The sequence below is a fragment of the Schistocerca cancellata genome, chromosome 8 (genome assembly GCF_023864275.1).
Source record: "Schistocerca cancellata isolate TAMUIC-IGC-003103 chromosome 8, iqSchCanc2.1, whole genome shotgun sequence".
Lineage (NCBI taxonomy): Eukaryota > Metazoa > Arthropoda > Insecta > Orthoptera > Acrididae > Schistocerca > Schistocerca cancellata.
This window is the reverse complement of record NC_064633.1, coordinates 439,349,851-439,374,588: the sequence shown is the minus strand read 5'-3', so window position 1 is coordinate 439,374,588 and position 24,738 is coordinate 439,349,851. Positions and strand designations below refer to the sequence as shown.

At 44.0% G+C, this 24,738-nt stretch overlaps 1 protein-coding gene across 1 annotated transcript; it reads right to left on the bottom strand.

Moving 5' to 3' along the window:
- Window positions 1–9,222: 9,222 nt before the first annotated feature.
- Window positions 9,223–13,961, bottom strand: LOC126095083 (uncharacterized). The gene is made up of 2 exons (XM_049909768.1): window positions 12,794–13,961; window positions 9,223–9,335 (listed from the first exon to the last, which is right to left on the bottom strand). Exons 1-2 carry the CDS (start codon window positions 13,811–13,813, stop codon window positions 9,273–9,275), a joined length of 1,083 nt encoding a protein of 360 aa, XP_049765725.1. The 5' UTR covers window positions 13,814–13,961; the 3' UTR covers window positions 9,223–9,272.
- Window positions 13,962–24,738: the final 10,777 nt, after the last annotated feature.

Here is a 24,738-nt window from a genome sequence, read left to right as displayed (position 1 = left end):
TCAGGGTTAATTTGAAGCAAGGCACGTGTACAAGCTGACTGTGAGACGCCTTCTGGAGCTGTCGACACATTGACCATTACCGCAGCTTCCTTTGACGCGACAGCAGACGAAGATGCGTCGACATTGGCGCATTCAACGACAAGGGAAGGCAAAATGTCATCTTTTCGTAAGGTCATAGAACCCAGTGTAAAAATTCCACTATCCCTATCGCACGACCGCCAGAAAAACATAAAATATATTAGGCTTTTATAGGGTCACACAGACAGTCAGTTTTCCTCGCTGGATTCATGAATGGCGAAGGTTAGGCACCGACTAATACTGGTGCCAAGCGTCGTCCTCTAAACACTACGGTGTTTTGCAAACGGAAAAGAAAACCACAACATCAAAAAGAAGTTGTGCGATATAAACGGAAGTCGGTAGGCGTGTTTCTACATCTGAAATATGATTTCCTTTCAAATTTCGTGCCAATCGCATATGAGTATGCATATAAAGTTCGCTTTAAATACACGCTGTTACCCTTGTCTCTGGACATGGTGAGTTTATGTTAGTCAAATTGTTCAAATGGCTCTGAGCACTATGGGACTTAACTACTGTGGTCATCAGTCCCCTAGAACTTAGAACTACTTAAACCTAACGAACCTAAGGACATCACACACATCCATGCCCGAGGCAGGATTCGAACCTGCGACCGTAGCGGTCACGCGATTCCAGACTGTAGCGCCTATAACCGCACGGCCACCCCGGCCGGCTTATGTTAGTCAACAATACCTTTACGGCGACAAAGACGCCATTATCAACACTTCACTGAGTTTGGCCGAGATCGTGTAATAAGGTACGAAAAGCTGGATGTTCCTTCTGCGATATTGCAGAAAGACTTGGCAGGATAGTAGACACTGTACATGACTTCTGGCAGCGGTGAAAGAGAACGTAAGGTCGCAAGAAAACCGGGCTCCAGGTGGCCACGTGGCACTACCGAGAGGGAAAACCATCTCGTTCGGTGTATGGCTATGGTGCATCGTACTGCAACCTCAGCAACAACCTGAGCAGCAGACGGCACCACAGTGTCACAACTGTTACAAATAGGTAACTTCAAAAAAAGCTCCGAGTCACAAGCCCTGTAACGTGCAATCCACACACCCCAAACCAAAGCCATTTTCAGCTTCTCTGGTGTCAAGCGGGAGCTCATTACAGGGCAGGGCGGAGGTCTGTTGTGTTTTCTGATGAAAGTTGGTTCTGAATCGATGCCAATGAAGACAGTGTATTGTTTAGAAGGACGTCAGTTGAGGGCTGTCAACCGACCTGTCTGCGTGATAGATCCACTGGATCTACTCCTGGAGCTATAATCAAATGGCTCTAAGCACTATGGGACGTAACATCTGAGGTCTTCAGTCCCCTAGACTTAGAACTACTTAAACCTAACTAACCTAAGGACATCACACACATCCATGCCCGAGGAGGATTCGAACCTGCGACCGTAGCAGCAGCGCGGCTCCGGACTGAAGCGCCTAGAAGCACTCGGCCACAGCGGCCGGTTACTGGAGCTATACTCTGGGGCCTGTGACAGCAGAAGCATTCTCGTGTGTATTCCACACAAGCTGACAGCAAAACTGTGTATCCACGGGATGTTTTCAAACAGGATAACGCTCGCCCATTGTTGTAACCCAGCATGTTCTACAGTATCGGTATGTTGCCTTGGCCTGCTTTACGACCAGATCTGTCTCCAGTCGAGCACATTTGGGCCATCATCGGACGATAACTCCAGCATCATCCACAAACAGCGTTAACCGTCCCTATATTGACCGACCAAGTGCAACAGCCATGAAACTCCATCCCACAAACTGACATCCAACATCTTTACAATGCAATGCATAAACATGTTCATGCTTACATTAAAAATTATCGCGGTTACAGCGGTTATTAATGTACCAGTATTTCATATTTGCAATGGCTTATCTTGTGCTTCCGTTAACCTGTGATTTTGCAACGTTAATCTAGACCAATGTATTCCCGCAATTGCATTACTCTACATTAATTTTTTTCGTGTTGCGAAATTTTTCTGGCAGCGTATTGGGTGATGTAGTTCAACAGGACATGCAAGGGAGATTCATCGGAATTTTTGTACGGAAGGAAGTAAGACAAGTTTTGAAAGCGGTCAGGAAGAGCGCTGGAAAAGCTCATGCAGTAAATTCATTGATCGCGAAAAAGCAAAGGTGTGTCATGGAGTTCCGTTCAAGCACATTAGTTTAATTTGTGAGAAAGTTCCATTTGTTGTTGTTGTTGTTGTTGTGTTCAGAGACTGGCGAAAGAAATCATTCCGTTCCCTTATCGATAACTCCCTGCATACTATTAGGTTTTTAATTAATCCACACCAAAATATTTCGAAACTCGTCATTTATTTAAGCAAAGCTGCTACAAAAGCGTGCATTCGCTCGGTTCAGTATCACTAGGCGAAGAAAAAAATACATCTGCCCCAGCATTTTTCATTTATTATTAAGCCAATTGAAAAATGAGACACCAGCAGTGATAAAACTGCTCTAATGCGCGCCTAATCAATAGTTAGAGACACCAGAAAAGATAAATAAAGATTAAAACCTTACATACACCATGAAACTAAACAACAAGAATTATGTCGCCGTCATGGGAAATAGGTATGCCTTTTTAGAACATCTGAATTCGATCCATCCGAACATTCGTTTTACGATGCAGGTGGAGGAGGATGGTTGCCTTCCCTTTCTTGACCTTTTGGTTAGGAGGAAGGATGATGGATCATAGGGACATGCAATTTACAGGAAAGGTAATCACACCGACTTGTATTTACAGGCTAATAGTTGTCACCATCCGGCTCAGCGTGAAGAGGTACTTCGTACCTTGGTACACAGGGCACATGGCATTTTCGACACTGTGACCTTTCCAGCTTAGCTGTTCCACCTTGAAGCTACGTTTCATCAAAATGGTTATAGTGAAAGATAGATTGAACGTGCGTTGCGCTATCGATCAAATGTGCATCGGGTGATTGATGATAATATTGAGTCGACACCTAAGTCCACTGCCTTTTAGCCTTACATAGGAAGTACTTCCAACAAAATCGGTCGTATTTTACGGAAATAAAACGTGAAATGTGTTTTCCGACCTCCATCTAAAATTAGAGTGCTTTTGGGTTCGGTTAAGGATGATCTTGGTCAGTGTAAGGCGGGTGTATGTAGCATTGCCTGTAGCAGTGGCATGGCATACACCGGTCAGACTATCAGGACCGTGGAGGACCGATGTAATGACCGTAAACACTCTGTTACAGCAGGCAAGTACATTTGTTACTGCCAAACATTGTTCGGATAATGGTCACCCTACGTTCTATAACAATACCGAGATTTTGGCATGCACGTCTAGCTATTGGGACAGTGTTATTAAGGAAGCTGTTGAGATTAATTTAGCGGGCAACCTTGTAAACAGGGATAGAGGTTTTTGTTTGCACTCTGCTGGGAATCATGCTCTCTCCCTTGTCAAAAAACAGAGGGACAGAGTGAATGTTGCCTCTTTAGTTAACTCTTAGTCTTTCATTATCGATAACTCTGATTTTGGTCATCTTTGGTTTCACTAGTGTTCTGTGTGTGTGTGTGTGTGTGTTTGTGTGTGTTATCTTTCCTGAATTTCTCCCAGAATCGAATTGCCTGTACATCGCCTGTCCGTTGCAGTTTGTGCCTTGAAAATGGCGGGGTGTACTCCCACCTAAATATCGGCGGTCGCTTTAAATTTTGCCTGGCTGAATTCCCGTAAGTTGTTTGAAAAAAGTATATTACTTGTTGTCTTCCGTCTGAAGACTAGTGTGATGTACACTATCTGAGCAAAACTATCCGGACCCATCTACACTACTGGCCATTAAAATTGCTACACCACTAAGATGACGTCCTACAGACGCGAAATTTAACAGACAGGAAGAAGATGCTCTGATATGCAAATGATTAACTTTTCAGAGCAGTCACATAAGGTCGGCGCCGGTGGCGACACGTACAACATGCTGACATGAGGAAAGTTTCCAACCGATTTCTCATACACAAACAGCAGTTGACCGGCGTTGCCTGGTGAAACGTTGTTGTGATGCCTCCTGTAAGGAGTAGAAATGCGTACCATCACGTTTACGACTTTGATAAAGGTCGGATTGTAGCCTATCGCGATTGCGGTTTATCGTATCGCCACATTGCTGCTCACGTTGGTCGAGATCCAATGACTGTTAGCAGAATATGGAATCGGTGGGTTCAGGAGGTTAATACGGAACGCCGTGCTGAATCCCAATGGCCTCGTATCACTAGCAGTCGAGATGACAGGTATCTTATCCGCATGGCTGTAACGCATCGTGCAGCCACGTCTCGATCCCTGAGTCAACAGATGGGGACGTTTGCAAGACAACAACCATCTGCACGAACAGTTCGATGACGTTTGCAGCAGCATGGACTATCAGCTCGGAGACCACGGCTGCGGTTACCCTTGCGCTGTGTCACAGACAGGAGCGCCTGCGATGGTGTACTCAACGACGAACCTGGTTGCACGAATGGCAAAACGTCATTTTTTCGGATGAATCCAGGTTCTGTTTACAGCATCATGATGGTCGCATTCGTTTCTGGCGACATCGCGGTGAACGCACATTGGAAGCGTGTATTCGTCATTGCCATACTGGTATATCACCCGGCGTGATGGTATGGGGTCCCATTGGTTACACGTCTCGGTCACCTCTTGTTCGCATTGACGGCACTTTGAATAGTGGGCGTTACATTTCAGATGTGTTACGACCCGTGGCTCTACCCTTCATTCGATCCCTACGAAACCCTACATTTCAGCAGCGTAATGCACGACCGCATGTTGCAGGTCCTGTTCGGGTCTTTCTGGATACAGAAAATTTTCGACTGCTGCTCTGGCCAGTACATTCTCCTGATCTCTCGCCAATTGAAAACGTCTGGTCAACGGTGGCTGAGCAACTGGCTCGTCACATTTCGCCAGTCACTACTCTGGATGAACTGTGGTATCGTGTTGAAGCTGCATGGGCAGCTGTACCTGTACACGCCATCCAAGCTCTGTTTGACTCAATGTCCAGGCGTATCAAGGCCGTTATTACGGCCAGAGGTGGTTGTTCTGGGTACTGATTTCTCAGGATCTATGCACCCAAATTTCGTAAAAATGTAATCACATGTCAGTTCTAGTACAATATATTTGTCCAATGAATACCCGTTTATCAAGAGCATTTCTTCTTGGTGTAGCAATTTTAATGGCCAGTAGTGTATGTAATGCATACTCGAGCACTAGATGTCACCAGAGGCGAAGAGTATTGTGTGGTAAGTAGAGAAACAGTAAGTAGAAAAGCAGTACAGCAGAATGGGTCAGTCAGAAGAGTTCAGTGACATCGAACGTTGATGTCACCTGGGTGATAAATCTTCAAAGGCAATTTCATGCTTTCTAGAGCTGCCGAAGTCGAATGGTGGTAATGTGATTCTGAAGTGGAAACGCGAAGGAATAACCATAACTAAAACTAGACGACCCACACATCACGTACTGACGGACAGCGACCGTCGAGTACTGCGGAGGGTGGTTGTAAAAAATCACCGGAAAGCGAATGAGTCACTCGTGACTTCCAAATTGCTACCAGCAGTACATGTAGCACAGTGATAGTGCGTATAGAGCGAAAAGAGAAGGGGGTACAGTGTTCGAGCAGTTGTTCGTAAGTCACTCATGTCTATAGCCAATGCTCAGCAATGCTTGAGATAGTTTGAGGAGAGACGTTACTGGACAGTGTACGACTGGAAACGAGTGATTTGGAGCAGTGAACCACGCTATACCCTGTAGTAGACTACTATTACATACCATCATGTGTACTACCAGAAGTGGACAACTGAGGAGATTAAACTTCCTGGTAGATTAAAACTGTGTGCAGTCCGAGACTCGAACTCGGGACCTTTGCCTTTCACGGACAAGTGCTCTAAAAACCGAGCTACCCAAGCACGACTCAGTACCTGCCCTCACAGCTGCAGAGTAAAAATCTCATTTTGTAAACATCCCCCAGGCCGTGGCTAAGCCATGTCTATGCAATATCCTTTCTTCCAGGAGTCCCAGTTCAGCAAGGTTTGCGGAAGAGTTTCTGTGATGTGCTAGTTCTGTGGAGTGCTAGTTCTGCAAGGTTCGCAGGAGAGCTTCTCTAAAGTTTGGAAGGTAGAAGACGAGGTACTGGCAGAAGTAAAGCTATGAGTCGTGTTTGGGTAGATCAGATGGCAGAGCACTTGTCCGCGAAAGGCAAATGTCCCGAGTTCGAGTCTCGGCCCAGCACACAGTTTTAATCCGCCAGGAAGTTTCATATCAGGGCACACTCCGCTGCTGAGTGAAAATCTCATTCTGGAAACATCCCCCAGGCTGTGGCTAATCCATGTATCCGCAATATCCTTTCTTTCAGGAGTGCTAGTTTCGCAAGGTTCGCAGGAGAGCTTCTGTAAAGTTTGGAAGGTAGGAGACGAGTACTGACAGAAGTAAAGCTGTGAGGATGGGGCGTGAGTCGTGCTTGGGTAGCTCAGTCACAGTCGTGGTCGGGCACTCGGCCAGTGCACATCGCAGATCGTGCCTTCGGGATACGGAGTGAGAACCGTCGGGGTATTTAATGTGCCACCTGAGTGTCCTAATGAGCTCATTCCACATTCTCTGTCTCTGTACGGCGTTGTTTTGTCGGTTACCAATGAAAAATGGTCAAGTGCACATGGTTACCAAGTTAACAGCGGCGTGAGAATGTGCGTATATACTTAAAAAAGCATATACCTTCGTATGTTGCCATTGGCGGCTGCCGCGAGCAGATAACTTACATTGGTATACCTCCTACATGTTCGATCAGCCATTCAACAGAACATATGCGGATGAACTGCACACGTCGATGTCCAGTTCAAGTTCCGCGGGAACGTCCTGCAGACGGTGGTGAAAGGTTTGTTCCATAATTGAGTGAGGTAGTCGCGGGGACTGAACCACAATCCCGGCAGCTGGAACATCTTAACGAAGCGGCAATGCCAGTGCTGGTGGAAAGCAGTGACAAAGACATTCCGTCGGCCGCGGTGGCCGAGCGGTTCTTGGCACTGCAGTCTGGAACCGCGCGACCGCTACGGTCGCAGGTTCGAATCCTGCCTCGGGCATGGATGTGTGTGATGTCCTTAGGTTAGTTAGTTTTAAGTAGTTCTAAGTTCTAGGGGACTGATGATCACAGATGTTAAGTCCCATAGTGCTCAGAGCCATTTGAACCAACCAAAGGAAATGACGCTCTGATCTTTCTAGATTTTGAGAAGGCGTATGTTCGTGTGCGTCATGACTTCCTCTTTAAAAGCATGGCAAAACTAGGTTTTGGACCTCATCTCATAGAATTAAATCTCAAACTTACTACAAACGTCTCTTCCAGGATTCTCATTAATGGCCATTTTATTAAAGAAGTTTCCATTGGGCAATCCATCCGACAAAGATGTCCTCTGTCATTGATTTTGTACGCCATTGCAGTAGAGCCGCTACTGCACAACTTAGTGGACTGTGGGATCAGGATACTGTTACTATCCCATGCATTCCGTGTGCTGACGATATATGCGTAGCTGTTTCATAGTCACAACAACTTATGTCAGCAGAAATTCTTCTACAAGCATTCACGTTTCTTTCAGGAGCAATATTAAATCTAAAACCACAGCTTTGCCCATCGGAGGCGATATTGGAGATATATCCCATGTTACCTGGTGGAATGTAAAGGATTGTCACAAAAATCTCGGCTTAACCATTGTGGCCAACCCAGACAAATTCCTGACGAAGAACTGGTCACAAATGCTCAATAAATTACGCGCTGCTTTGATACTCCACTCCGACCGTGATTTGAACATACTACAGAAAGTTAAGACCATGGGATCGCCATTACAAGCAAGATGAATTATTTGGCGCACATTCTTCCTGTATCCGACCATCTAGCGAAGAGTATACAGCAAGCACTATGCTGGTTTCTTTTTGGAGGGCACATTTTGAGAGTTCAATTTGATACATTAACTTTACCTACGTCTAAAGGTGGCCTTAACCTCATTAAGGTACACAAAAAATGTGTCACCCTGCTCGTAAATCGCATCAGGAAGTAAGTTCGTACTCGGAGGACCAGCATCATCACAAACCTCATCCAGCGATGGAAGCCTCATAGCCTTGACCCACACGTTGATATCACCGGCATTCCGTTTTATAACCGACATGTGCGACTGTACTACATGGAACTGAGCTACATCCGACACAACATCGACGATACCGGCAGTCTGACCAACAGGAAACTTTAAAACCTGCTCATGACAACAAACCACAGGAATCGTCTCGAAGACAAATATCCACATATAACATGGAGTATAGTATGGCGAAATGTGCATAGCGACGTGTTACCGTCACGCATCATATCCGACTGGTATCTTACAGTCAATGATAAAGTAGCAACGAATGACAAGTTACATAAGATAGGCCTTCATCCGACGCCCATCTGTGACGCATGTGGGAGAGTCGTTCCTCTAATAGCCTATAGGCTCACGTGCGGACTGCAGAAGAAATTAGATTTCTTCTCCAAAGATTGTCGGTGATAGACCGCACGACGCCCAATAGTGTAGACCTTTTAGAGATCATTCAGCCACAAACACTGAGGTATCCACGAGAAAAAAAACAACGCTGCAACGTGGATCATGGGCCACACAGCATCCTTCATTACGCAGAATAGGCATGCTACTTTCCTGGATTATTACTCTTACATCGAAATTGAACACCTTAAAATAAGCCAACATCGTGACTACAGGAGGTTGTTTGGAAATAGGCTGCACATCATAATCAACGGTTAAATGCTTCAAATCCAATGTTTCAGATAGTAGAGGTTAACATCTATCTATGTAAAGAATCCTAGATGCTTCCCGAGACTTGAGTTATCGGCGAAATTTTACTATATTATTCCAGGAGCTTATCATTGTAGAAGGCAGTTTTATTTCCCATTTAATGTTCATACATTTCCTTTCTCTCGCAGAACAGGAGAGCAAATTTCCATGAAGAATGAAGTGTCAGTCATTTGTGTCATGTAAGTTTTTCTGTTTACCACTTTGAAAAGAAGAAATATCAAGAAGGAATTCATTTCATATATTGCGAAACGGAGGGCTGCAAATAACACATACTTTTGATAATTCTACTCACATCAAAAACTGGAGAAAATGTTTATTTTTCGTTCCTCATTAATGGAATTCCATCTTTTTCCGCTTTCTTGTAATGATTTATTTGCAAACACAGCTTAGAAGCTGATCGATGAAGGCAACACACGTGAGAGATAGGCTGGGCTGTAAAGGGAGAATGGAGGCCCAAATTTAAAAAAAAAGAAAGTAAGCAAGAAGACCCGGGATCGAGTTCCGGCCGCAGCACAAATTTTAATTCACTTAAAAAAAATAAAAAATGTTGGTAGAGCACTTGCCCGCGAAAGGCAAAGGTCCAGAGTTCCAGTCTCGGTCCGAAGTTTCATATCAACGCACACTCCGCTACAGAGTGAAAATCTCATTCTGGATACAGAGGAGATGGTGTGCAGTATGGGGGTATTTTTCGTGGTTAGGCTGTGGTCCGCTTATGGTGCTAAGGGAAACACCAAATGAGGAACAACACATTTTATAGTACTGTGTACTGCATAGAGCAGAGGAACAATTCGGAGACGACGAATACTTGTTTCAGCTGCGTCTATGAGCCAATGGTTTGTAGACAGTAACATTCCTGAAATGGACTCGTTTGCTCATAGTCTCGACATGAAGCCGACGGAACATCTTTGGGGGCGGTCAGAGCATCGACTTTGGTTCAGACCCCAGCGACCAGCATCACTACCTTCTCTAGTTTCAGTTATTGAGGAAGAATGGGCTGCCGTTCCTCCACAGACGTTCAGACGCCTCCTTGAAAGTGTTCTCAGCAGAGTTCAAGCCATCATAACTGCGAAGGATGGACAGGCCCCATGTTAATGTCCACTAATAGGTGTCGGAATGGTTTCAATCGGATAGAGTACCTCTCCACTCTACTCAGTCCTGCACAAGCTTCTCTGTGTAACTACTGCAATCTATATCCATTTGAGCCTACTTACTATACTCACGCACTGGTCTCCCTCTACAGTTTCTGCCCCACCCACACCCCCAACAGTTTGCTCCATTAACGAATTGATGATTTCTTGATGCCTCACGATGTGTCCTAACATCTGAGTCTTTCTTTTACTCAATCATTGCCACAAGTCTCTTTCCTCGCCAATTGTGTTCAGTACCTCTTCCCCAGTTGTCCAATACACACATCACATCTTCGGCACTTTGCTCTAGCACAGAATTAAAAAAAACTTGTATTCCCTTTTTCACTGAACGCCACGCGGGATTAGCCGAGCGGTCTAAGGCGCTGCAGTCATGGACTGTGCGGCTGGTCCCGGCGGAGTTCGAGTTCTCTCTCGGGCATGGGTGTGTGTGTTTGTCTTTAGGATAATTTAGGTTAAGCATTGTGTAAGCTTAGGGACTGATGACCTTAGCAGTTTTCTCTGAACTATTTATCGTTCGCATTTTACTTCCGTACAAGGCTAAGGTCCAGATGTCACATCTTTGGCATATTGGATAAATTTCTCTTTTTCGAAAATGTTTTTATTGCTATTGCCAGAATGACCGTTATTTGCCCTCTGCTTCGAACATCGTCAGTTATTCCGCTGCTCTAATAGCAAAACTCAACTACTACTTTTAGTGTCTCATATCTTACTCTGCACAGGCTTGCACTGACTTATCCTTGTTTTACTCCTGATAATATCGTCTTATAAGGTCTTTTCAAGACACTATCAGATAAGCTGTGCACCGGTTGAGGCGCAATGAGAACGTTACCCAGGTAAACAATGTAGGAAAAATTTATTAAATATTCAAGAACACAAGTCTCTTCCGTGGGGTTAAAGTTACATAGAAATGAAAATTCGCTTGGCGCCGTGAGTCCCAACAAGGAAAGAAAATAATGATTAAGTGGCCAAAGTGTATAATAACGAGGTTTAAGTCCAGATTCACTTGAAAGGTTCTGGAGTTAATAATACAGTTGGTGGTGGGCTTGGCAAAGGGAGACAATATAGACTTAGTTGACGTAAGGCGAAAGTCTGAAGATGTAAAGTCACCGAACAAAGCTCGGTAAGGATTAAGAGCTGAACACAGAACAGCGACTGTCCGACAATGGTTCCTTAGCGAGAGCTCTGACTCAGGAACCATTATTGTGGTCAGTGTCTGGCCCAGAGAACTCGAAGGAATAACTGGTTCGATAACTGAGAGCGATTTGCTGTTCCGTAGTTCTTTACTGCCTTAAATACAATCGTTGGGCATGGATATGGGAAGAGCTACCAGTGGGCACTTGACATCGTGTAGGAAAATAGTGATTGTGATCACAGTGCTGAGGTGTGGGAGCGTATTCTGCTGGTAGCGGTCCTGACGCCTCTTGTGGTGACTGAGAGACTCCGTGGACAATAAGTCGGCTTGTTGTTGCTGTCGTTCGGAACATATATTACTCGTCAAAGCGAACTGACACTCTCGCCACTGTGGCAGCACCGCCATGTTTATTCCCGAGAAACATGGAGGGGCCAGCAGTACTGGCTTACACTACTATATTCTTACTAGTGGGCCGGTGTCACGTGCCTCCTGTCTACCACCATGTTACAAGCAACATGGGGAAGACCAACATCTAATTTGGAAATGTGAATCGATGTTCGCTTTCGGTTTACGTGATAGACCTAATCTATTTTGCTAATCTAACGGGGTCTTGTGGACGGCCGAGTAAAATGTTATTGAGTCCATTTGCTGTTAGGATGGGATGCGTGGACGGTAGTTCCGGGTAGTGCAGAATGTGGAACACGGAAAGCTTACAACCACCATCTCTCACGAAAACGAGCTACCGAAGATTGCTCGAGACGACCTCCTGGGCGTCATGCGTTTGTCTCACCAATGGTGGCGTTGAGGGGCACTTCGACATTTATTCTGTTTGCAGACACAGTGACGATGGGCACTGACAAGCAGGTTTTCAGGACAACAATCTCATACATTACATAGGCTGTACATACATGAGACATCAATAAAAGTACAAAGAACACAACACTGACAATCAAATATGGATTAGCGTTATTGGAAGATTCAATAGACTTAATTTTAGTTGCTACTTCTAAGAAATTTAACTCATTATTAGTATTTATTACACTTTCATGGATATCCGCAATTAAATTGTCATCCTCGGGTAAGCTGGACAGAGAATGATTGGCATAGGTCAGTAAGTATGATTCATTGTAATAAACAGGTAACATCCTTGTTAAAGGGAATTTTGCATCTGCATGAAAGGTGGTTGGTAATACAGAGGACATTTCAAACCGATCACATGATAAATCACAGTGCTTATCATTCAGAATTAATCCACTACCAGTTAATTTGAATGTGAAAGGTAGTTCGGGTGTGTCAAACGTTTTACAGCTAAATGTGATTTCGAGAGTTGAGTTAAACGAATATATTATGCCTTCAGAATATTTTTTAAGGAATGGTTGATGAAGATGCATTAAAATCCTAGGGCAATCACCGCGAGGCGGACTCTTCATAAACAAATCTTTCTCACAACTGTACACTCTAGTATCTAAGAATACTGCCGTCTCTGGGCAAATTAGCTTATGACTACGTTTACACTTACGAACATGATTTTCATTCAGGGATACAAAATATCTTCTATCTTTACTGATTAATAAATAATACATTAGCTGATACATTGCGTGAATACCTACTTGGTTCCATTTCACAGGGTAAGTTTGAAGTTTATACATTTCAAAATTATGCTTGGATCTGGCAATCGGCATAGAAACAATTACAGTTAACTGATCTTCAATCATTAAAGAATATGTGGTAGTTAATTTGTAATAAGCATATAAATTGTAGTAATTGACATGGTAAATCGTGGTAGACGATGCATCTAGCTTACGTTCAATCAACAGCAACATTTGTAAAAATTGGTCTGGATGCAATAAAACACTATTCAAGCAATCATTTGAACTACTTTCTAAGGCTGTTCTTAAATTGAGAGCATCAAATTTAGCGTTTGATAAACTGTCAGTAATTCTTAACAGTAGAATGTTTAAATCTAAATGTGCACTCACACCTTGAAGAATTGCATATAATTCACGTATGGTTGCATTCATTTCACCACGAATTGTGTTAAAATGTGTAATGAACTCTTTCACAATTTGTTCAATAAACAATGTGTGGTTAGCAATTGTCTTTTGCATATTTCTTAACACAATTATTTCATTAGAATGGTTAATTGAATTTGTGTTAGACTGCTGCTCTAGAACTAGTATTTTATCCTTTATGTCCAACAGATCTTGACTAGTTAAGGTACCAAATACAGTACGAGGAACTCTACCTCCAAAATCAAACCAGGTACGTTTGCGCCTAATCAAGCTTTCATGTGGCAAGAGTTTTAAGAAACAGTTAATCTCTTGCTCATAGCTGGCGAAAGTGGATTCTACTTGCATTTTTGCAGTAATCCAGTTGTTATACCAAGAGGTTCCTGTTTCCAAGACTGTATCATTATTCCTAATTGAACGGATCAAATCAATTTGTTTTTTAACGGAATCAAATTGTTGGTGAATCTCAGACAAATTATATTTAAGCACAATTGTAGCACTGTGCGTTAAGACTGCCATGTCCGATTGTGGTTCAAAAAACACACCTGCATTCTGTGATACTACGTCTACAGCATTAATGGAACACACTAACATAACAAAGAATGGAATTACAGTAAACATGGTTAATAAGTTCTACACACTAGAATTAAACAATGAATATGAAGAAATATGCGTCTTCGGCGACCTGTGGAAAAGATGTTATTTACACTTGAGCACCTTGCGCAATAGCTGCGATTTTATGTTGCACAGCACATTCACATATGCACTCGGCTAAACGCAACACACCTTGCATTCACTCACACTTCACACGCTTACGGAGGTTGTAAGTGTGCCTTGGGCTAGATGGCTGGGTTGGCGGCGGTGACGTCTCGGCCTCGATGTCTGGACTGTGAACTCGCGGTGGTCGGCTCCTGGATTTTGGAACAGCTGGTCTGCCCCTCGGTCGGTCCTCGTCGTCGTCCTGCTTTGCTACAGGGAATCTACCCAGGTAGGGCTTTACACGGTTGACATGGACGACAACCGAACGAAAAGGCAGTTGGAGCTTTAGAGTGACAGGTGACACCACCTCCAATATCGGGTATGGTCCGTTCCAAAACTTCTTAAACTTTTTGACCTGCGACTTCTTTAGCACTACGCTGCTCAGGTAGACGAAGTCTCCCACTCGATACTGCGGCGCGACTGCTTGGCAATCATGTTGCTTGACTTGCTGAAGGAAGGACTGATGATTCCGCAGTTTCGCTCCCCTCCATGCTTCCTTCAGTTTGCGAGCTAACTCCCTTACGTGTTCACTGCTGATTCCAGCTGTCGATCGTGCGAAGTCCAAGGGTGAACACACCTTCCGTCCATATACAATTTCATAGGGACTGAGGCCCGTTGATGAGTGCATTTTAGCGTTGTAGGCATTTACAACTTACTTAAGACAGACGTCCCAATAATCGTGTTTGCTGCTTACATAGTGGCTAAGCATTTTAATGATGGTTCTGCGTACTCTGTCGACGCGACCATTGCCTTCAGGATGTGCTGGCGTGTTTCTCAACTGCGTTATTTGAATCAGCTTACATGTTTGTTTAAGTAAATCACTCGTAAAATTCCTTCCTTGGTCACTGATAATGCTTAATGGAAACCCAAACTTTAGGATCCATTCCTTCGCAAAAACTTTAGCTATGGTTTCAGCACTTTGATCAGGTATTGGTACCATCATAAGATATCTGGAGAAATGATCTAATATCGTCAATATGTACTTGTTTCCATCCTTAGTCTTCGGCAGAGGACCGACGACGTCTAATCCAATTCTTGCAAAAGGTTCACTAGTCTCCGACAGTTCTTGTAATACTGCCTTAGTTCTTCCTGAATTATTCCGTTTGTTGCAGGAATCACATTGTGAGACAAACTCAAATACGTCAGTCTTACGACTTGGCCACCAATACTTTTCAGCTACTTTGATATTCGTTGCCTTTTAACCACAGTGTCCTGATAGTAAGGAATCATGTTGTTCAGTTAGGATTTGCTCCCTCATGCTTCCTGGAATAACTAGGCGATTCCCTTTATTAGTAACTTTGTAAAGCAATCAATCTATTTCAACGAACCGTTGATCATTTTTCCATATTTCGCATTGTGGATTCTTCTTGGGCTGCTTTTAATTCCTCCTCACGGCTTATGGTGGCACAAACACGAACCTCACGACTCATCGCATCAGCAGTCACATGTTGTTTCCAGGACGATGGATAACTGTGAATTGGTAAGCGCTCAGTTCTAATGGCCATCTTGTTAGTCTCGAACTGGGATCCTTTAAGCTCAACAGCCATTTAAGTGCGGCATGGTCTGTGATTACAGAGAATTCTCTTCCTGTTAAGAAACATCTGTTTTGTTTGATACGAAAGACCAGACCACAAAGTTCCTTTTCGATGGTAGTGTAGTTACATTTCGCCTTATTTAATTGACGTGAAGCAAATGATACTGGACGTTCTTGGCCATCAATTTTTTGGGACAAAATAGCACTAACTGCAAAATTTGAAGCATCTGTGGAGGGGATGAAGGGCTTACTGAAATTCGGATAGGCCAAAACTGGAGCTGTGGTTAGAGCAGTTTTCAGTTTTTCCATAGCATTTTTGCATTCTATTGACCAATTGAATGTGGCTCCTTTTTTAAGTAAGTGTGTCATTGGCCTTGCGATATCTGCATAATGGGCTATGAAGCGACGATAGAAATTCGATAAACCCAAAAATGATTGTAGTTCTTTGACTGTTTGTGGTTCAGGAAACGTTTTGACAGCTTCGACTAATTTTGGATCAGGGCGGACACCTTCACTGGATATAACATGTCCAAGGTACTTCACTTCACTTTGTGTGAAGTGACATTTGTCTATTGATAAGGACAAGTTCGCACTTCTGATACGCTCAAATACTGCTTGGAGTCTCTCAGTGTGTTGCCTCATGTTTTCACCAAAAATTATCACATCGTCAAGGTATACAAGAGCTTGTGTTGGGGTGAACCCACGTTAAACAGAATCCATTAGGCGTTGGAAGGTAGCTGGGGCGTTACGTAGTGCAAAGGGCATACGGAGGTATTTTTACACTCCTGTTGCAGTTGCAAATGAAGTTTTGGCTTGATCATCTGGAGGCACTGTTAACTGGTGATATCCGCTAGTTAGATCACAGACTGAGAATATGCGACATCTGCTCAAGTAGTCAGGGTTTGTACCAAGTTTGGTAACGGGTAAATGTCTGGTGTGGTGATGGCATTTAAAGCTCGGTAATGAACGCAAAATCTGAACTGTGGTTCGCCCGAAACGTATTTATTCTTTACTAGGACCACTGGTGATGACCATGGTGGATCATCAGGAACTCTTGGTTGAATAATTCCGGCCTCTAGTTGTTCCTTTACCACATCTTCGACCAATTCTCTTTGACTGAATGGAATTCGGTAAGGCTTCTGCGTGATTGGTGCTGCATTTCCAGTGTGTATGCGATGCTGAACTAAGTGAGTAACAGGTAAATTTGAACGTTCTCTGAAAAATTCTGAATACTCTAACAAAACAGGTGCTAAAATCTTCTGATCATGAGCTGACAAATGTTCAATCTTCTTCCAAATTTTGTTCTTTAATTCGATTTCATTTTCAGCTCCTTGTGTCAATGTTTCAATATCACTACAAGAATCTGTTTCCGTGAGTGCTACATCTGCTGCTTCGCTTGGAATCGGTATTACATCATCTTTACTTATGCTCGATACTTCAGCAACCTTCGTTCCTCGTGGCAAAACGACGTATGCATTGCTCATATTCGTTATTGTTATTAGGACTCTAGCCAAGTGCGGCCTCACCATTGTAGCTACGTCTATACTTCGGGCAACATAACAATGCATTCACAATTTTCCAACCGCTTGGTCAACGACAGAGCTCCTTTCTGATCAGTGGCGACTTTACTTCAACATGGATTGTCTTTCCTGTTCCCTGAGGAACTTGCTGTGGCTGAGTAATTTGTACTTCGACTCGGAGGGTTCCAACTGATGCGTCGGTCGGGGTGATCGGTTCCTCGACGTCAGAATTTCGGCTCCTTTGAGTGCGACATGAAGAATGATTTTCCAGGTTGTAATTTTTACGACCTAGTCTGATCCTTCCTTCTGCGACAAATATCTCTGCCCCGTTAGCGGATAAGAAATCAAATCCAAGTACACCATCGTAGCGCGTTTCATTATTAGAAACCACTTGCACCGCTGCTGTGTATTTGTCCTGGCCTAGGCACAATTCTACGTCAACTTCTCCATAGTTACGTAGTTTCCCACCGTTCAACCCCCGCACAGTAAACATTGGCGGTCTCAGCTTGACCCTTTTGTCTATAGAACACCACATCAATGAGGTCTGTGCTCCCGTGTCGATCAATAATTTAACATTTTTTCCGCGATAAGCAGCACCCAAATACGAAGTCATTATCGAATTGATTTTCGGCTGCACTAACAGGAATCTCTGCCTCGGGCAAGGGACGGACGCTGTGGTGGCACGTACGTCCCCGCACTCGCTTAAAGATCTGCCGAGTCGTCTGCTGCTCACATTTGGTTTCTTTTTGTTGCGACAGTTCCTCGCTAAGTGACCCTGTATCCCACAGTTGTGGCAGGTCCTGTTCTCCTTACAGTCCTTGCGCTTGTGAGCGGGCCTATTGCATCGGTAACATTCCACATTTGAGTTGAATACGCAACGTTCTTCTTTTCGCATGTCATTTGGGCGTCTCAAAGCTTCGACGAAACCAACAGCTGCCTCTACTGCTTCTCGAAATGTTTTACAGCGTGCGAGTCTGACTGTTTTGTTTACTTCTTCCCCATACAACCCATGGATGAATGTGTCAAGCGCTCTCTGATCGGGTTCGAAAAGCTAGATCTCGTTCTCATTTTCGTCCTTTACAAGCTCGTAAGTCTGAGCATTTATGTTTCGAATTCTATCAACGAATTTCTCGATAGATTCGTCACGCCGCATGCGGAAACTACGAATTTGCTCACGGTAGAATCTGATTGCACTTTTGCGCGTGAATCTCTGAACCACTACCGTTTTAAAATCATTGTAAACTTCTGTTTTCACGCAGATCGGCTCCTCGCTAATGAAATCTTGTGCGGCTCCTTGGATTCTCAATTTAGCAACTGCTATCTTATCTGAATCAGTCCACGAACTCAACAGAGCTGCGCCTTCGAGTTTCCGAAAAAAATACTTTCACATCTTCCTCAGGTTTTCCACAGAACACTGGTGCAGATGGCAACAGTGAACAATTCTTTATTGGAACAGAAGTGCCGTCATGTGACTAATCAACCGGGAGACTGTGCTCGCTTTTATCGGCTTTTAATTGTTGAATCTCTCTTCATAGTTCTTCTATAACGGTTTGGAGATCGACCATGTTACTCGCGTTTGCGTATACCATTTTGAATGCAGTCTATACCGGTCACTCAATACAGAAAATTTAAAATCCATCACTGCCTTTCGTTTTAAGCCAATCTGAGTAGACTCACCTTAATTCCAGCGTTGCTTGCGTTGCTTGCTGTGTTGTCGTGAAGATACTCCGATGTTAAGTTAACACATCGCTGCACTTTTCAGGACTGTAGGTTTTCCGAAAATAATTCCTCACCTGGCACCACTTTTCTAACGGGGTCTTTTGGACGGCCGAGTAAAATGTTATTGCGTCCATTTGCTGTTAGGATGGGATGCGTGGTCGGTAGTTCCGGGTAGTGCAGAATGTGGAACACGGAAAGCTTAGTTTTACCATTTATTAATAAAGACGGTGCGACAATGCATTACGCGCGTCTGGTAACCCGTCATCACTGTGTCGAGAGCGATTATGTTCGCAACTGGCCGGTCTCAGACGGACTGCTCTTCGTAGCCGGTGGTTGTGTACACGCCACGGCTCGCGACTCAGATTGCATTTCCCGTCAGCATTCCGCGTGATAAGCGCACAGCGCGGCGACTCTGGCGCTGTCCGCTACGGCCGTACAACTCTGCCGTTACACTAATCATATCAAATATCCGTTTCCGAGAGTCACTCGCCTTTATTATTTAAATCTGCTGTTCCAATTTAGTGAACACTGTGAAGTGAAATTATGAGCGCCTATGTAGTTTTTTTTTATTATTTAATAGGGAGACGGCGTTATTGAACAAGGAATGTTTAAAAAGCTTGTCCATGTGTGACTGTTTCATTACTCCCTCCAGATCACCCGCATTATGGAATATAAATGTGAAATGATCACTGCTTGAAAATTATAGTAATAAAAAATTTTGGATACTTACAATGACTAGAATTATTGCGAGGCGGTAAAGTCAATGCGAGTAATCATCAAAAAATATTTCTCGTGATTTTCTAGTCCATTAATATTAGTAGTGTTGTCAAAGCAGTAGCATCACTACTATGAGTCAGAGGTTGTTAGTTTGAGTCCCATAGAAACCTTGAAATTTTAATTTTTAACTCTTCATCAAAATGATTTTGTTCATTAATTTTATTCAACACCGAGTGAGGTGGCGCAGTGGTTAGCACACTGGACTCGCATTCGGGTGGTCAACAAACCTTATTCGATTAATTGCGTTTATTTTATTTATAACTGTTTGTTACGTCTTTTCAGTCATCGTATAAACTTTTTTACTGTCCAATACCAGCGTGATGGTTTCAAAAAGTCGATCCCGATCTCTCATAATGAGATAATGGAAGGTTGGTCAATTGCAAATGATTCCGGAAGAGAGAGTTTGCCATTAAGAGAAACTGGAGGGTAACAGTTTTCAAATTACCTTGCTACGAAGGATAACTGCGTTGTCACCAGTTTCTTTTATTAATTTAGGAAATGTTACAGCATTTGTGTGTCTCATTCCGTCAAAGAGAGATAAAATGTGATCCATTTCATATAAATGAATTAAGGACTTCATGGCCTATTTCTGAATGACAGTCCGACATTTTGGATTTGAATTATATAAGAGAACCCATGTCATCGCCCCCATACGCAACAATTAAACGCTGACTGGCACTTACATTTGACAATAATCCACGCACAATGTCACTTTGTAACATTTATTTAAGGTGTAATATGTATGAATTTATGTTTCATATTAGTAAACCATTGGTCTCTTTGACTATGGTGCCTTATTTTTCCGTAAAAACCTAATTTTATATGCCCTCTCGTTCACAATCATACGTTTATTTTGGCTTATTTTAAAACTGAATCCCTTAGACAGAACAATTATATTTCTAAGAGTTCCCTGTTAAGTTTGAAGTTCAGTTCCGTGAGACAATAGCTGTGTAGTTTTCACAAAATTGGTATATCCTTACGTTGTTCGTAATAGCGTAGAAAACGTGAATGGACTACTTATAGTGAGTACCTCGCTTCTCCTTCTTTGGCACAGAAACCTGAATTCCACCCTGATCGTCTTCGTGTCCCTGCTTTGCAAACTGTCCTGTTGCTCAACTTCAACACTTTAACTGTACGTTCGGTTGCCTTCTCCGTCGGTACGATAAACCCTTTCTATTCCTTATCGTCAACAAATTTAATGACGTTAACATAAGCCCGCGAAGACATGTTCCATCTCACCTTCCATGGTTGCTCTGTGTCGTAACAATGTTCACTACTGTAATCGGAGTGAGACTGCACCTAATGACGTGAGCAAGCTACTACCTCACAATACCGCATTACCACTCCGCCTTGCCGGGCAGTGCGAACATGCGAGACGTGAGCGGATCGGTGTTTGGGTTTCAGCGCTTGTGGCTGTTGCTGCAGATGTTGCCTGAAGTGTGGCGACACGCACGACATGAGTGTGTTGCAGGTTGTTGGCTTGTAGGAGGGACACAGCAGTATCCATTCCGATCAACTGATCTTTCAAGTCCTTTTGATGAATCAAATGGAATTACAACGTCTTCAGCAAGAATCAAAGATTTTACTGCTTCTCATCAAACATTAATTCCTATTGTGAATTTCTCCTGCGGTTCCTTCACTGTTTTCGCAACGTACAGACTAAATTACTCTACAGTACAACTTCGCAACTGCTGCTTTTACTTAACTTTCTTCCTGTTCTGTAGCTACAGCCTGGATTCTATAGAAGTTGCAGCTTAACCTTTCACTCCATGTGTTTTATCCCTGCTAATTTCAAAGAGTATGTTCCAGTCAACATTGTTCAAAGCTTTCTCTAAGTCACAAACGCTAGAAAAGTAAGTTTTCCTTTCTGCACTCTCTCTTCTAAGATATATCGTGGGGTTAATATTGCATTGCATGTTCCCTTATTTCCCTGGACCCAAACAGATCTTCCCTAATGTCAACTTTTACCAGTCCCTCTGTTCTTCTGTTAATGATTCAAGTCAGTCTTTTGTAACCATAACTTGTTAAAGAGATAGTTCTGAAATATTAATACTTGTCAGCACTTACTTTCATTGTGATGTGAAATACTATGTTATCTTTAAAGTATGAGAGAATGTCACGTATGACATATCATACCAGGTGGAAGAATAGTTTTCTCATGGAATCTTCACTCAAGGATTTCAATAATTCTGACAGAATGGCTGTTTAAGCGGCCTTATTTCGACTTAGGTCTTTCAGTGCATTTTAAAAGTTTCCCCTCAGTGTCTCATCTCCGCCGGCTGGGGTGCCCGAGTGGTTCTAGGCGCTAAAGTCTGGAACCGCGCGACCGCTACGGTCGCAGGTTCGAATCCTGCCTCGGGCATGGATGTGTGTGATGTCCTTAGGTTAGTTAGGTAAACTTTAAGTAGTTCTAAGTTCTAGGGGACTGATGACCTCCGAAGTTAAGTCCCATAGTGCTCAGAGGCATTTGAACCATTTTTTTGTCTGATCTCCCATCCAGACTTCGTCCATTTCTTTATTACTTTTCATAATACTGTCTTCAAGTTAACTTCCTTTATATATCCGTGCGATATATTCCCTGCACCTTTCAGCACTCACTCTTTCCTTAGCACTTGCTTGTGAAATGAGTTCTTGATAATCATACAACTGCTTAACTTTCTCCAAAAATCTCTTTAAATTTCCTGTGGACAACGACTTCTTTTTCTTTACTCATGCTTGCTTCTACAGCTTTGCATTTTTCCTCGAATCATACCTGCTTAGCGATTTTGCGATTACTTTCAGTCTAATTTTTTGGACGTCTATATTCCCTTTGCCTCATTCATTTGCTACATTTTTATTTTTCAGACATGTCCGACAGAACAGATACCACAATATATGTACCACGTACATGTGTAATTAAGGCGAGACTGGCCAATAATCCTTTCAGTGCAGATGTACACCACGCTCCAGTTCTTACGGGAATCGACGAAACGCCACGAGAAATCAGGGTAACGGATAGAGGCACTACGTCAGTAGTGTGTGGTTAAGTTGAGAATTTGGTTGACAGGAGGCGTGCTAGGTTAGTCCATGCAGTTGCGATGACCACTGTGTGCGGATGGCTCCGTGGTCAGATCATCTGCCTAGCGTCCGCCCCCGGTAGCTGAGTGGTCAGTACGGCAGAATGTCAATCCTAAGGGCCCGGTTCGGTTCCCGTCTGAGTCGGAGATTTTCTCCGCTCAGGGACTGGGTGTTGTGTTGTCCTAACCATCATCATTTCATCACCATCGACACGCAAGTCACCGAAGTGGCGGCAAATGGAAAGACTTGCACCCGACGAAGGGTCTACCCATCAAGAGGCCCTAGCCACACGCCTTTTTTTTTATCTGCCTAGTAAGCAGGAGATCCCGCCCGGCGGACTTGTGTCGAGGTCTGGTGAGCCGGCCAGTCTGTGGATGGTTTTTAGGCGGTTTTCCATCTGTCTCGGCGAATGCGGGCTGGTTCCCCTTATTCCGCCTCAGCTACACTATGTTTGCGATTACTGCGCAAACAAGTTCTCCACCTAAGCGTGCACCACCATTACTCTACCACGCAAACATAGGGGTTACACTCGTCTGGTGTGAGACGTTTCCTGGGGGGATCTACCGGGGGCCGAACCGCACAATAATCCTGAAAGAGTGGTTCGGTGTGGGGCGGCGGAGGGGTGAAGTGGACTGTGGCAGTCGTCGTGGGCTTGTGGATCACTGCGGCTGCGGTGGTGACGGAGCCTCCCAGGCGTTTCTAGGCCCCCCGTTCCCATACAATACAATACAACACAAAGCAGGAGACCGAAGTTCGAATCCTGATCCGGCACAAATTTCCAACGTTCCACATTGATGTATATCAATGCCCACCAGCAGCTACACGTCGTGATTCCTTTGTCTCGTGAAGTATATTTGACTAAAGACACTAAGGACTGGAAGACATTATCTGGCAGTCGGCATTGATTTGTATCAAACGGGAGAGTAGATAATTTGTGCCGAACAAGGATTCTGCTTACTAGGCAGTTGTGCTACACATTACACCATCCAGACTAGGTAGTCAACACAACTGACCGACTACCCTAGCCCGCCTCCTATGAGACCCAAAATCTCAGCCGGCAGTTGTGGCCGAGCGGTTCTAATCTTGAACCGTGAGACCGCTACGGTCGCTGGTTCAAATCCTGCCTCGGGCATGGATGTTTGTGATGTCCTTAGTTTAGTTAGGTTTAAGTAGTTTTAAGTGACTGATGGCCTCAGATCTTAAGTCCCATAGTGCTCAGAGCCATTTGAACCATTCGAGCCAAAAACTCAGCTTATCCACACACTAATGATGTAGATACAGTAGACAGATATACATATAATTACGATGATAACGGCCAATGATCCCTTCAGCGCAGATGACCACCAGGCTCTAACTGTAACAGGGATAGGTGAGATGTTTCGAATAATCATACTAACGAGCAGCGGCCCAACATCAGTAGTGTGTGGATAAGATGAGAATTTGAGTCTGACGGGAGGTGTGACAGGGTAGACCATACAGTTGTTTTGAACACTGTGTCAAGATGGCGTAGTGATCAGCGCATCTGCCTTGTGAACAGGAGATCCAGGTTAAATTCCAGTTCTGCGTTAATTTTCAACTTTCCTCATTGATATAAATCAATGCCCACTGTCAGATAATGTGTTTAATTCCTTAGTGCCTTGGTTCATTGTTGCTGCAGGATCAACACGGTGTCTGTTCTTCCGGACGTGTCCGACACCACATTTACACTCCTGGAAAACGAAAAACGAACACATTAATGCAAGTGTATAAGAACCTTTATACTTGCACGGGAGACTATGAGAGGGCAGTGCATGCAATGATCAAACGCGCCAAACTGCGGACACGCCTGGAAATGCGTTATCAGCCGTGAAATGTTGCAAGTTGCTCAGCGGTTGTTCACCGCCAGAGCCAGTGGCATCCAGATTGTCGTGGTATACGGAGCTCTTTGTGTGTCTTCAACATTGTCAGTATGCTGCGACAGCGTGACGTGGACCGTTTGTGCAACTGACGGAGCTTCAGCGGAGGCGTATAGTGGACCTGCGGGAGGCCGGATGGACACACCGCAGAATTGCGTAACACGTGCGGCGAGAGGTCTCCACAGTTCATCGATGTTGTCGCCAGTGGTCAGCAGAATGTGCACATTCCCGGACAGCGGCGACGCACAGATATACGCCAAGACCGTCGCGTCTTACGAAGGGGAC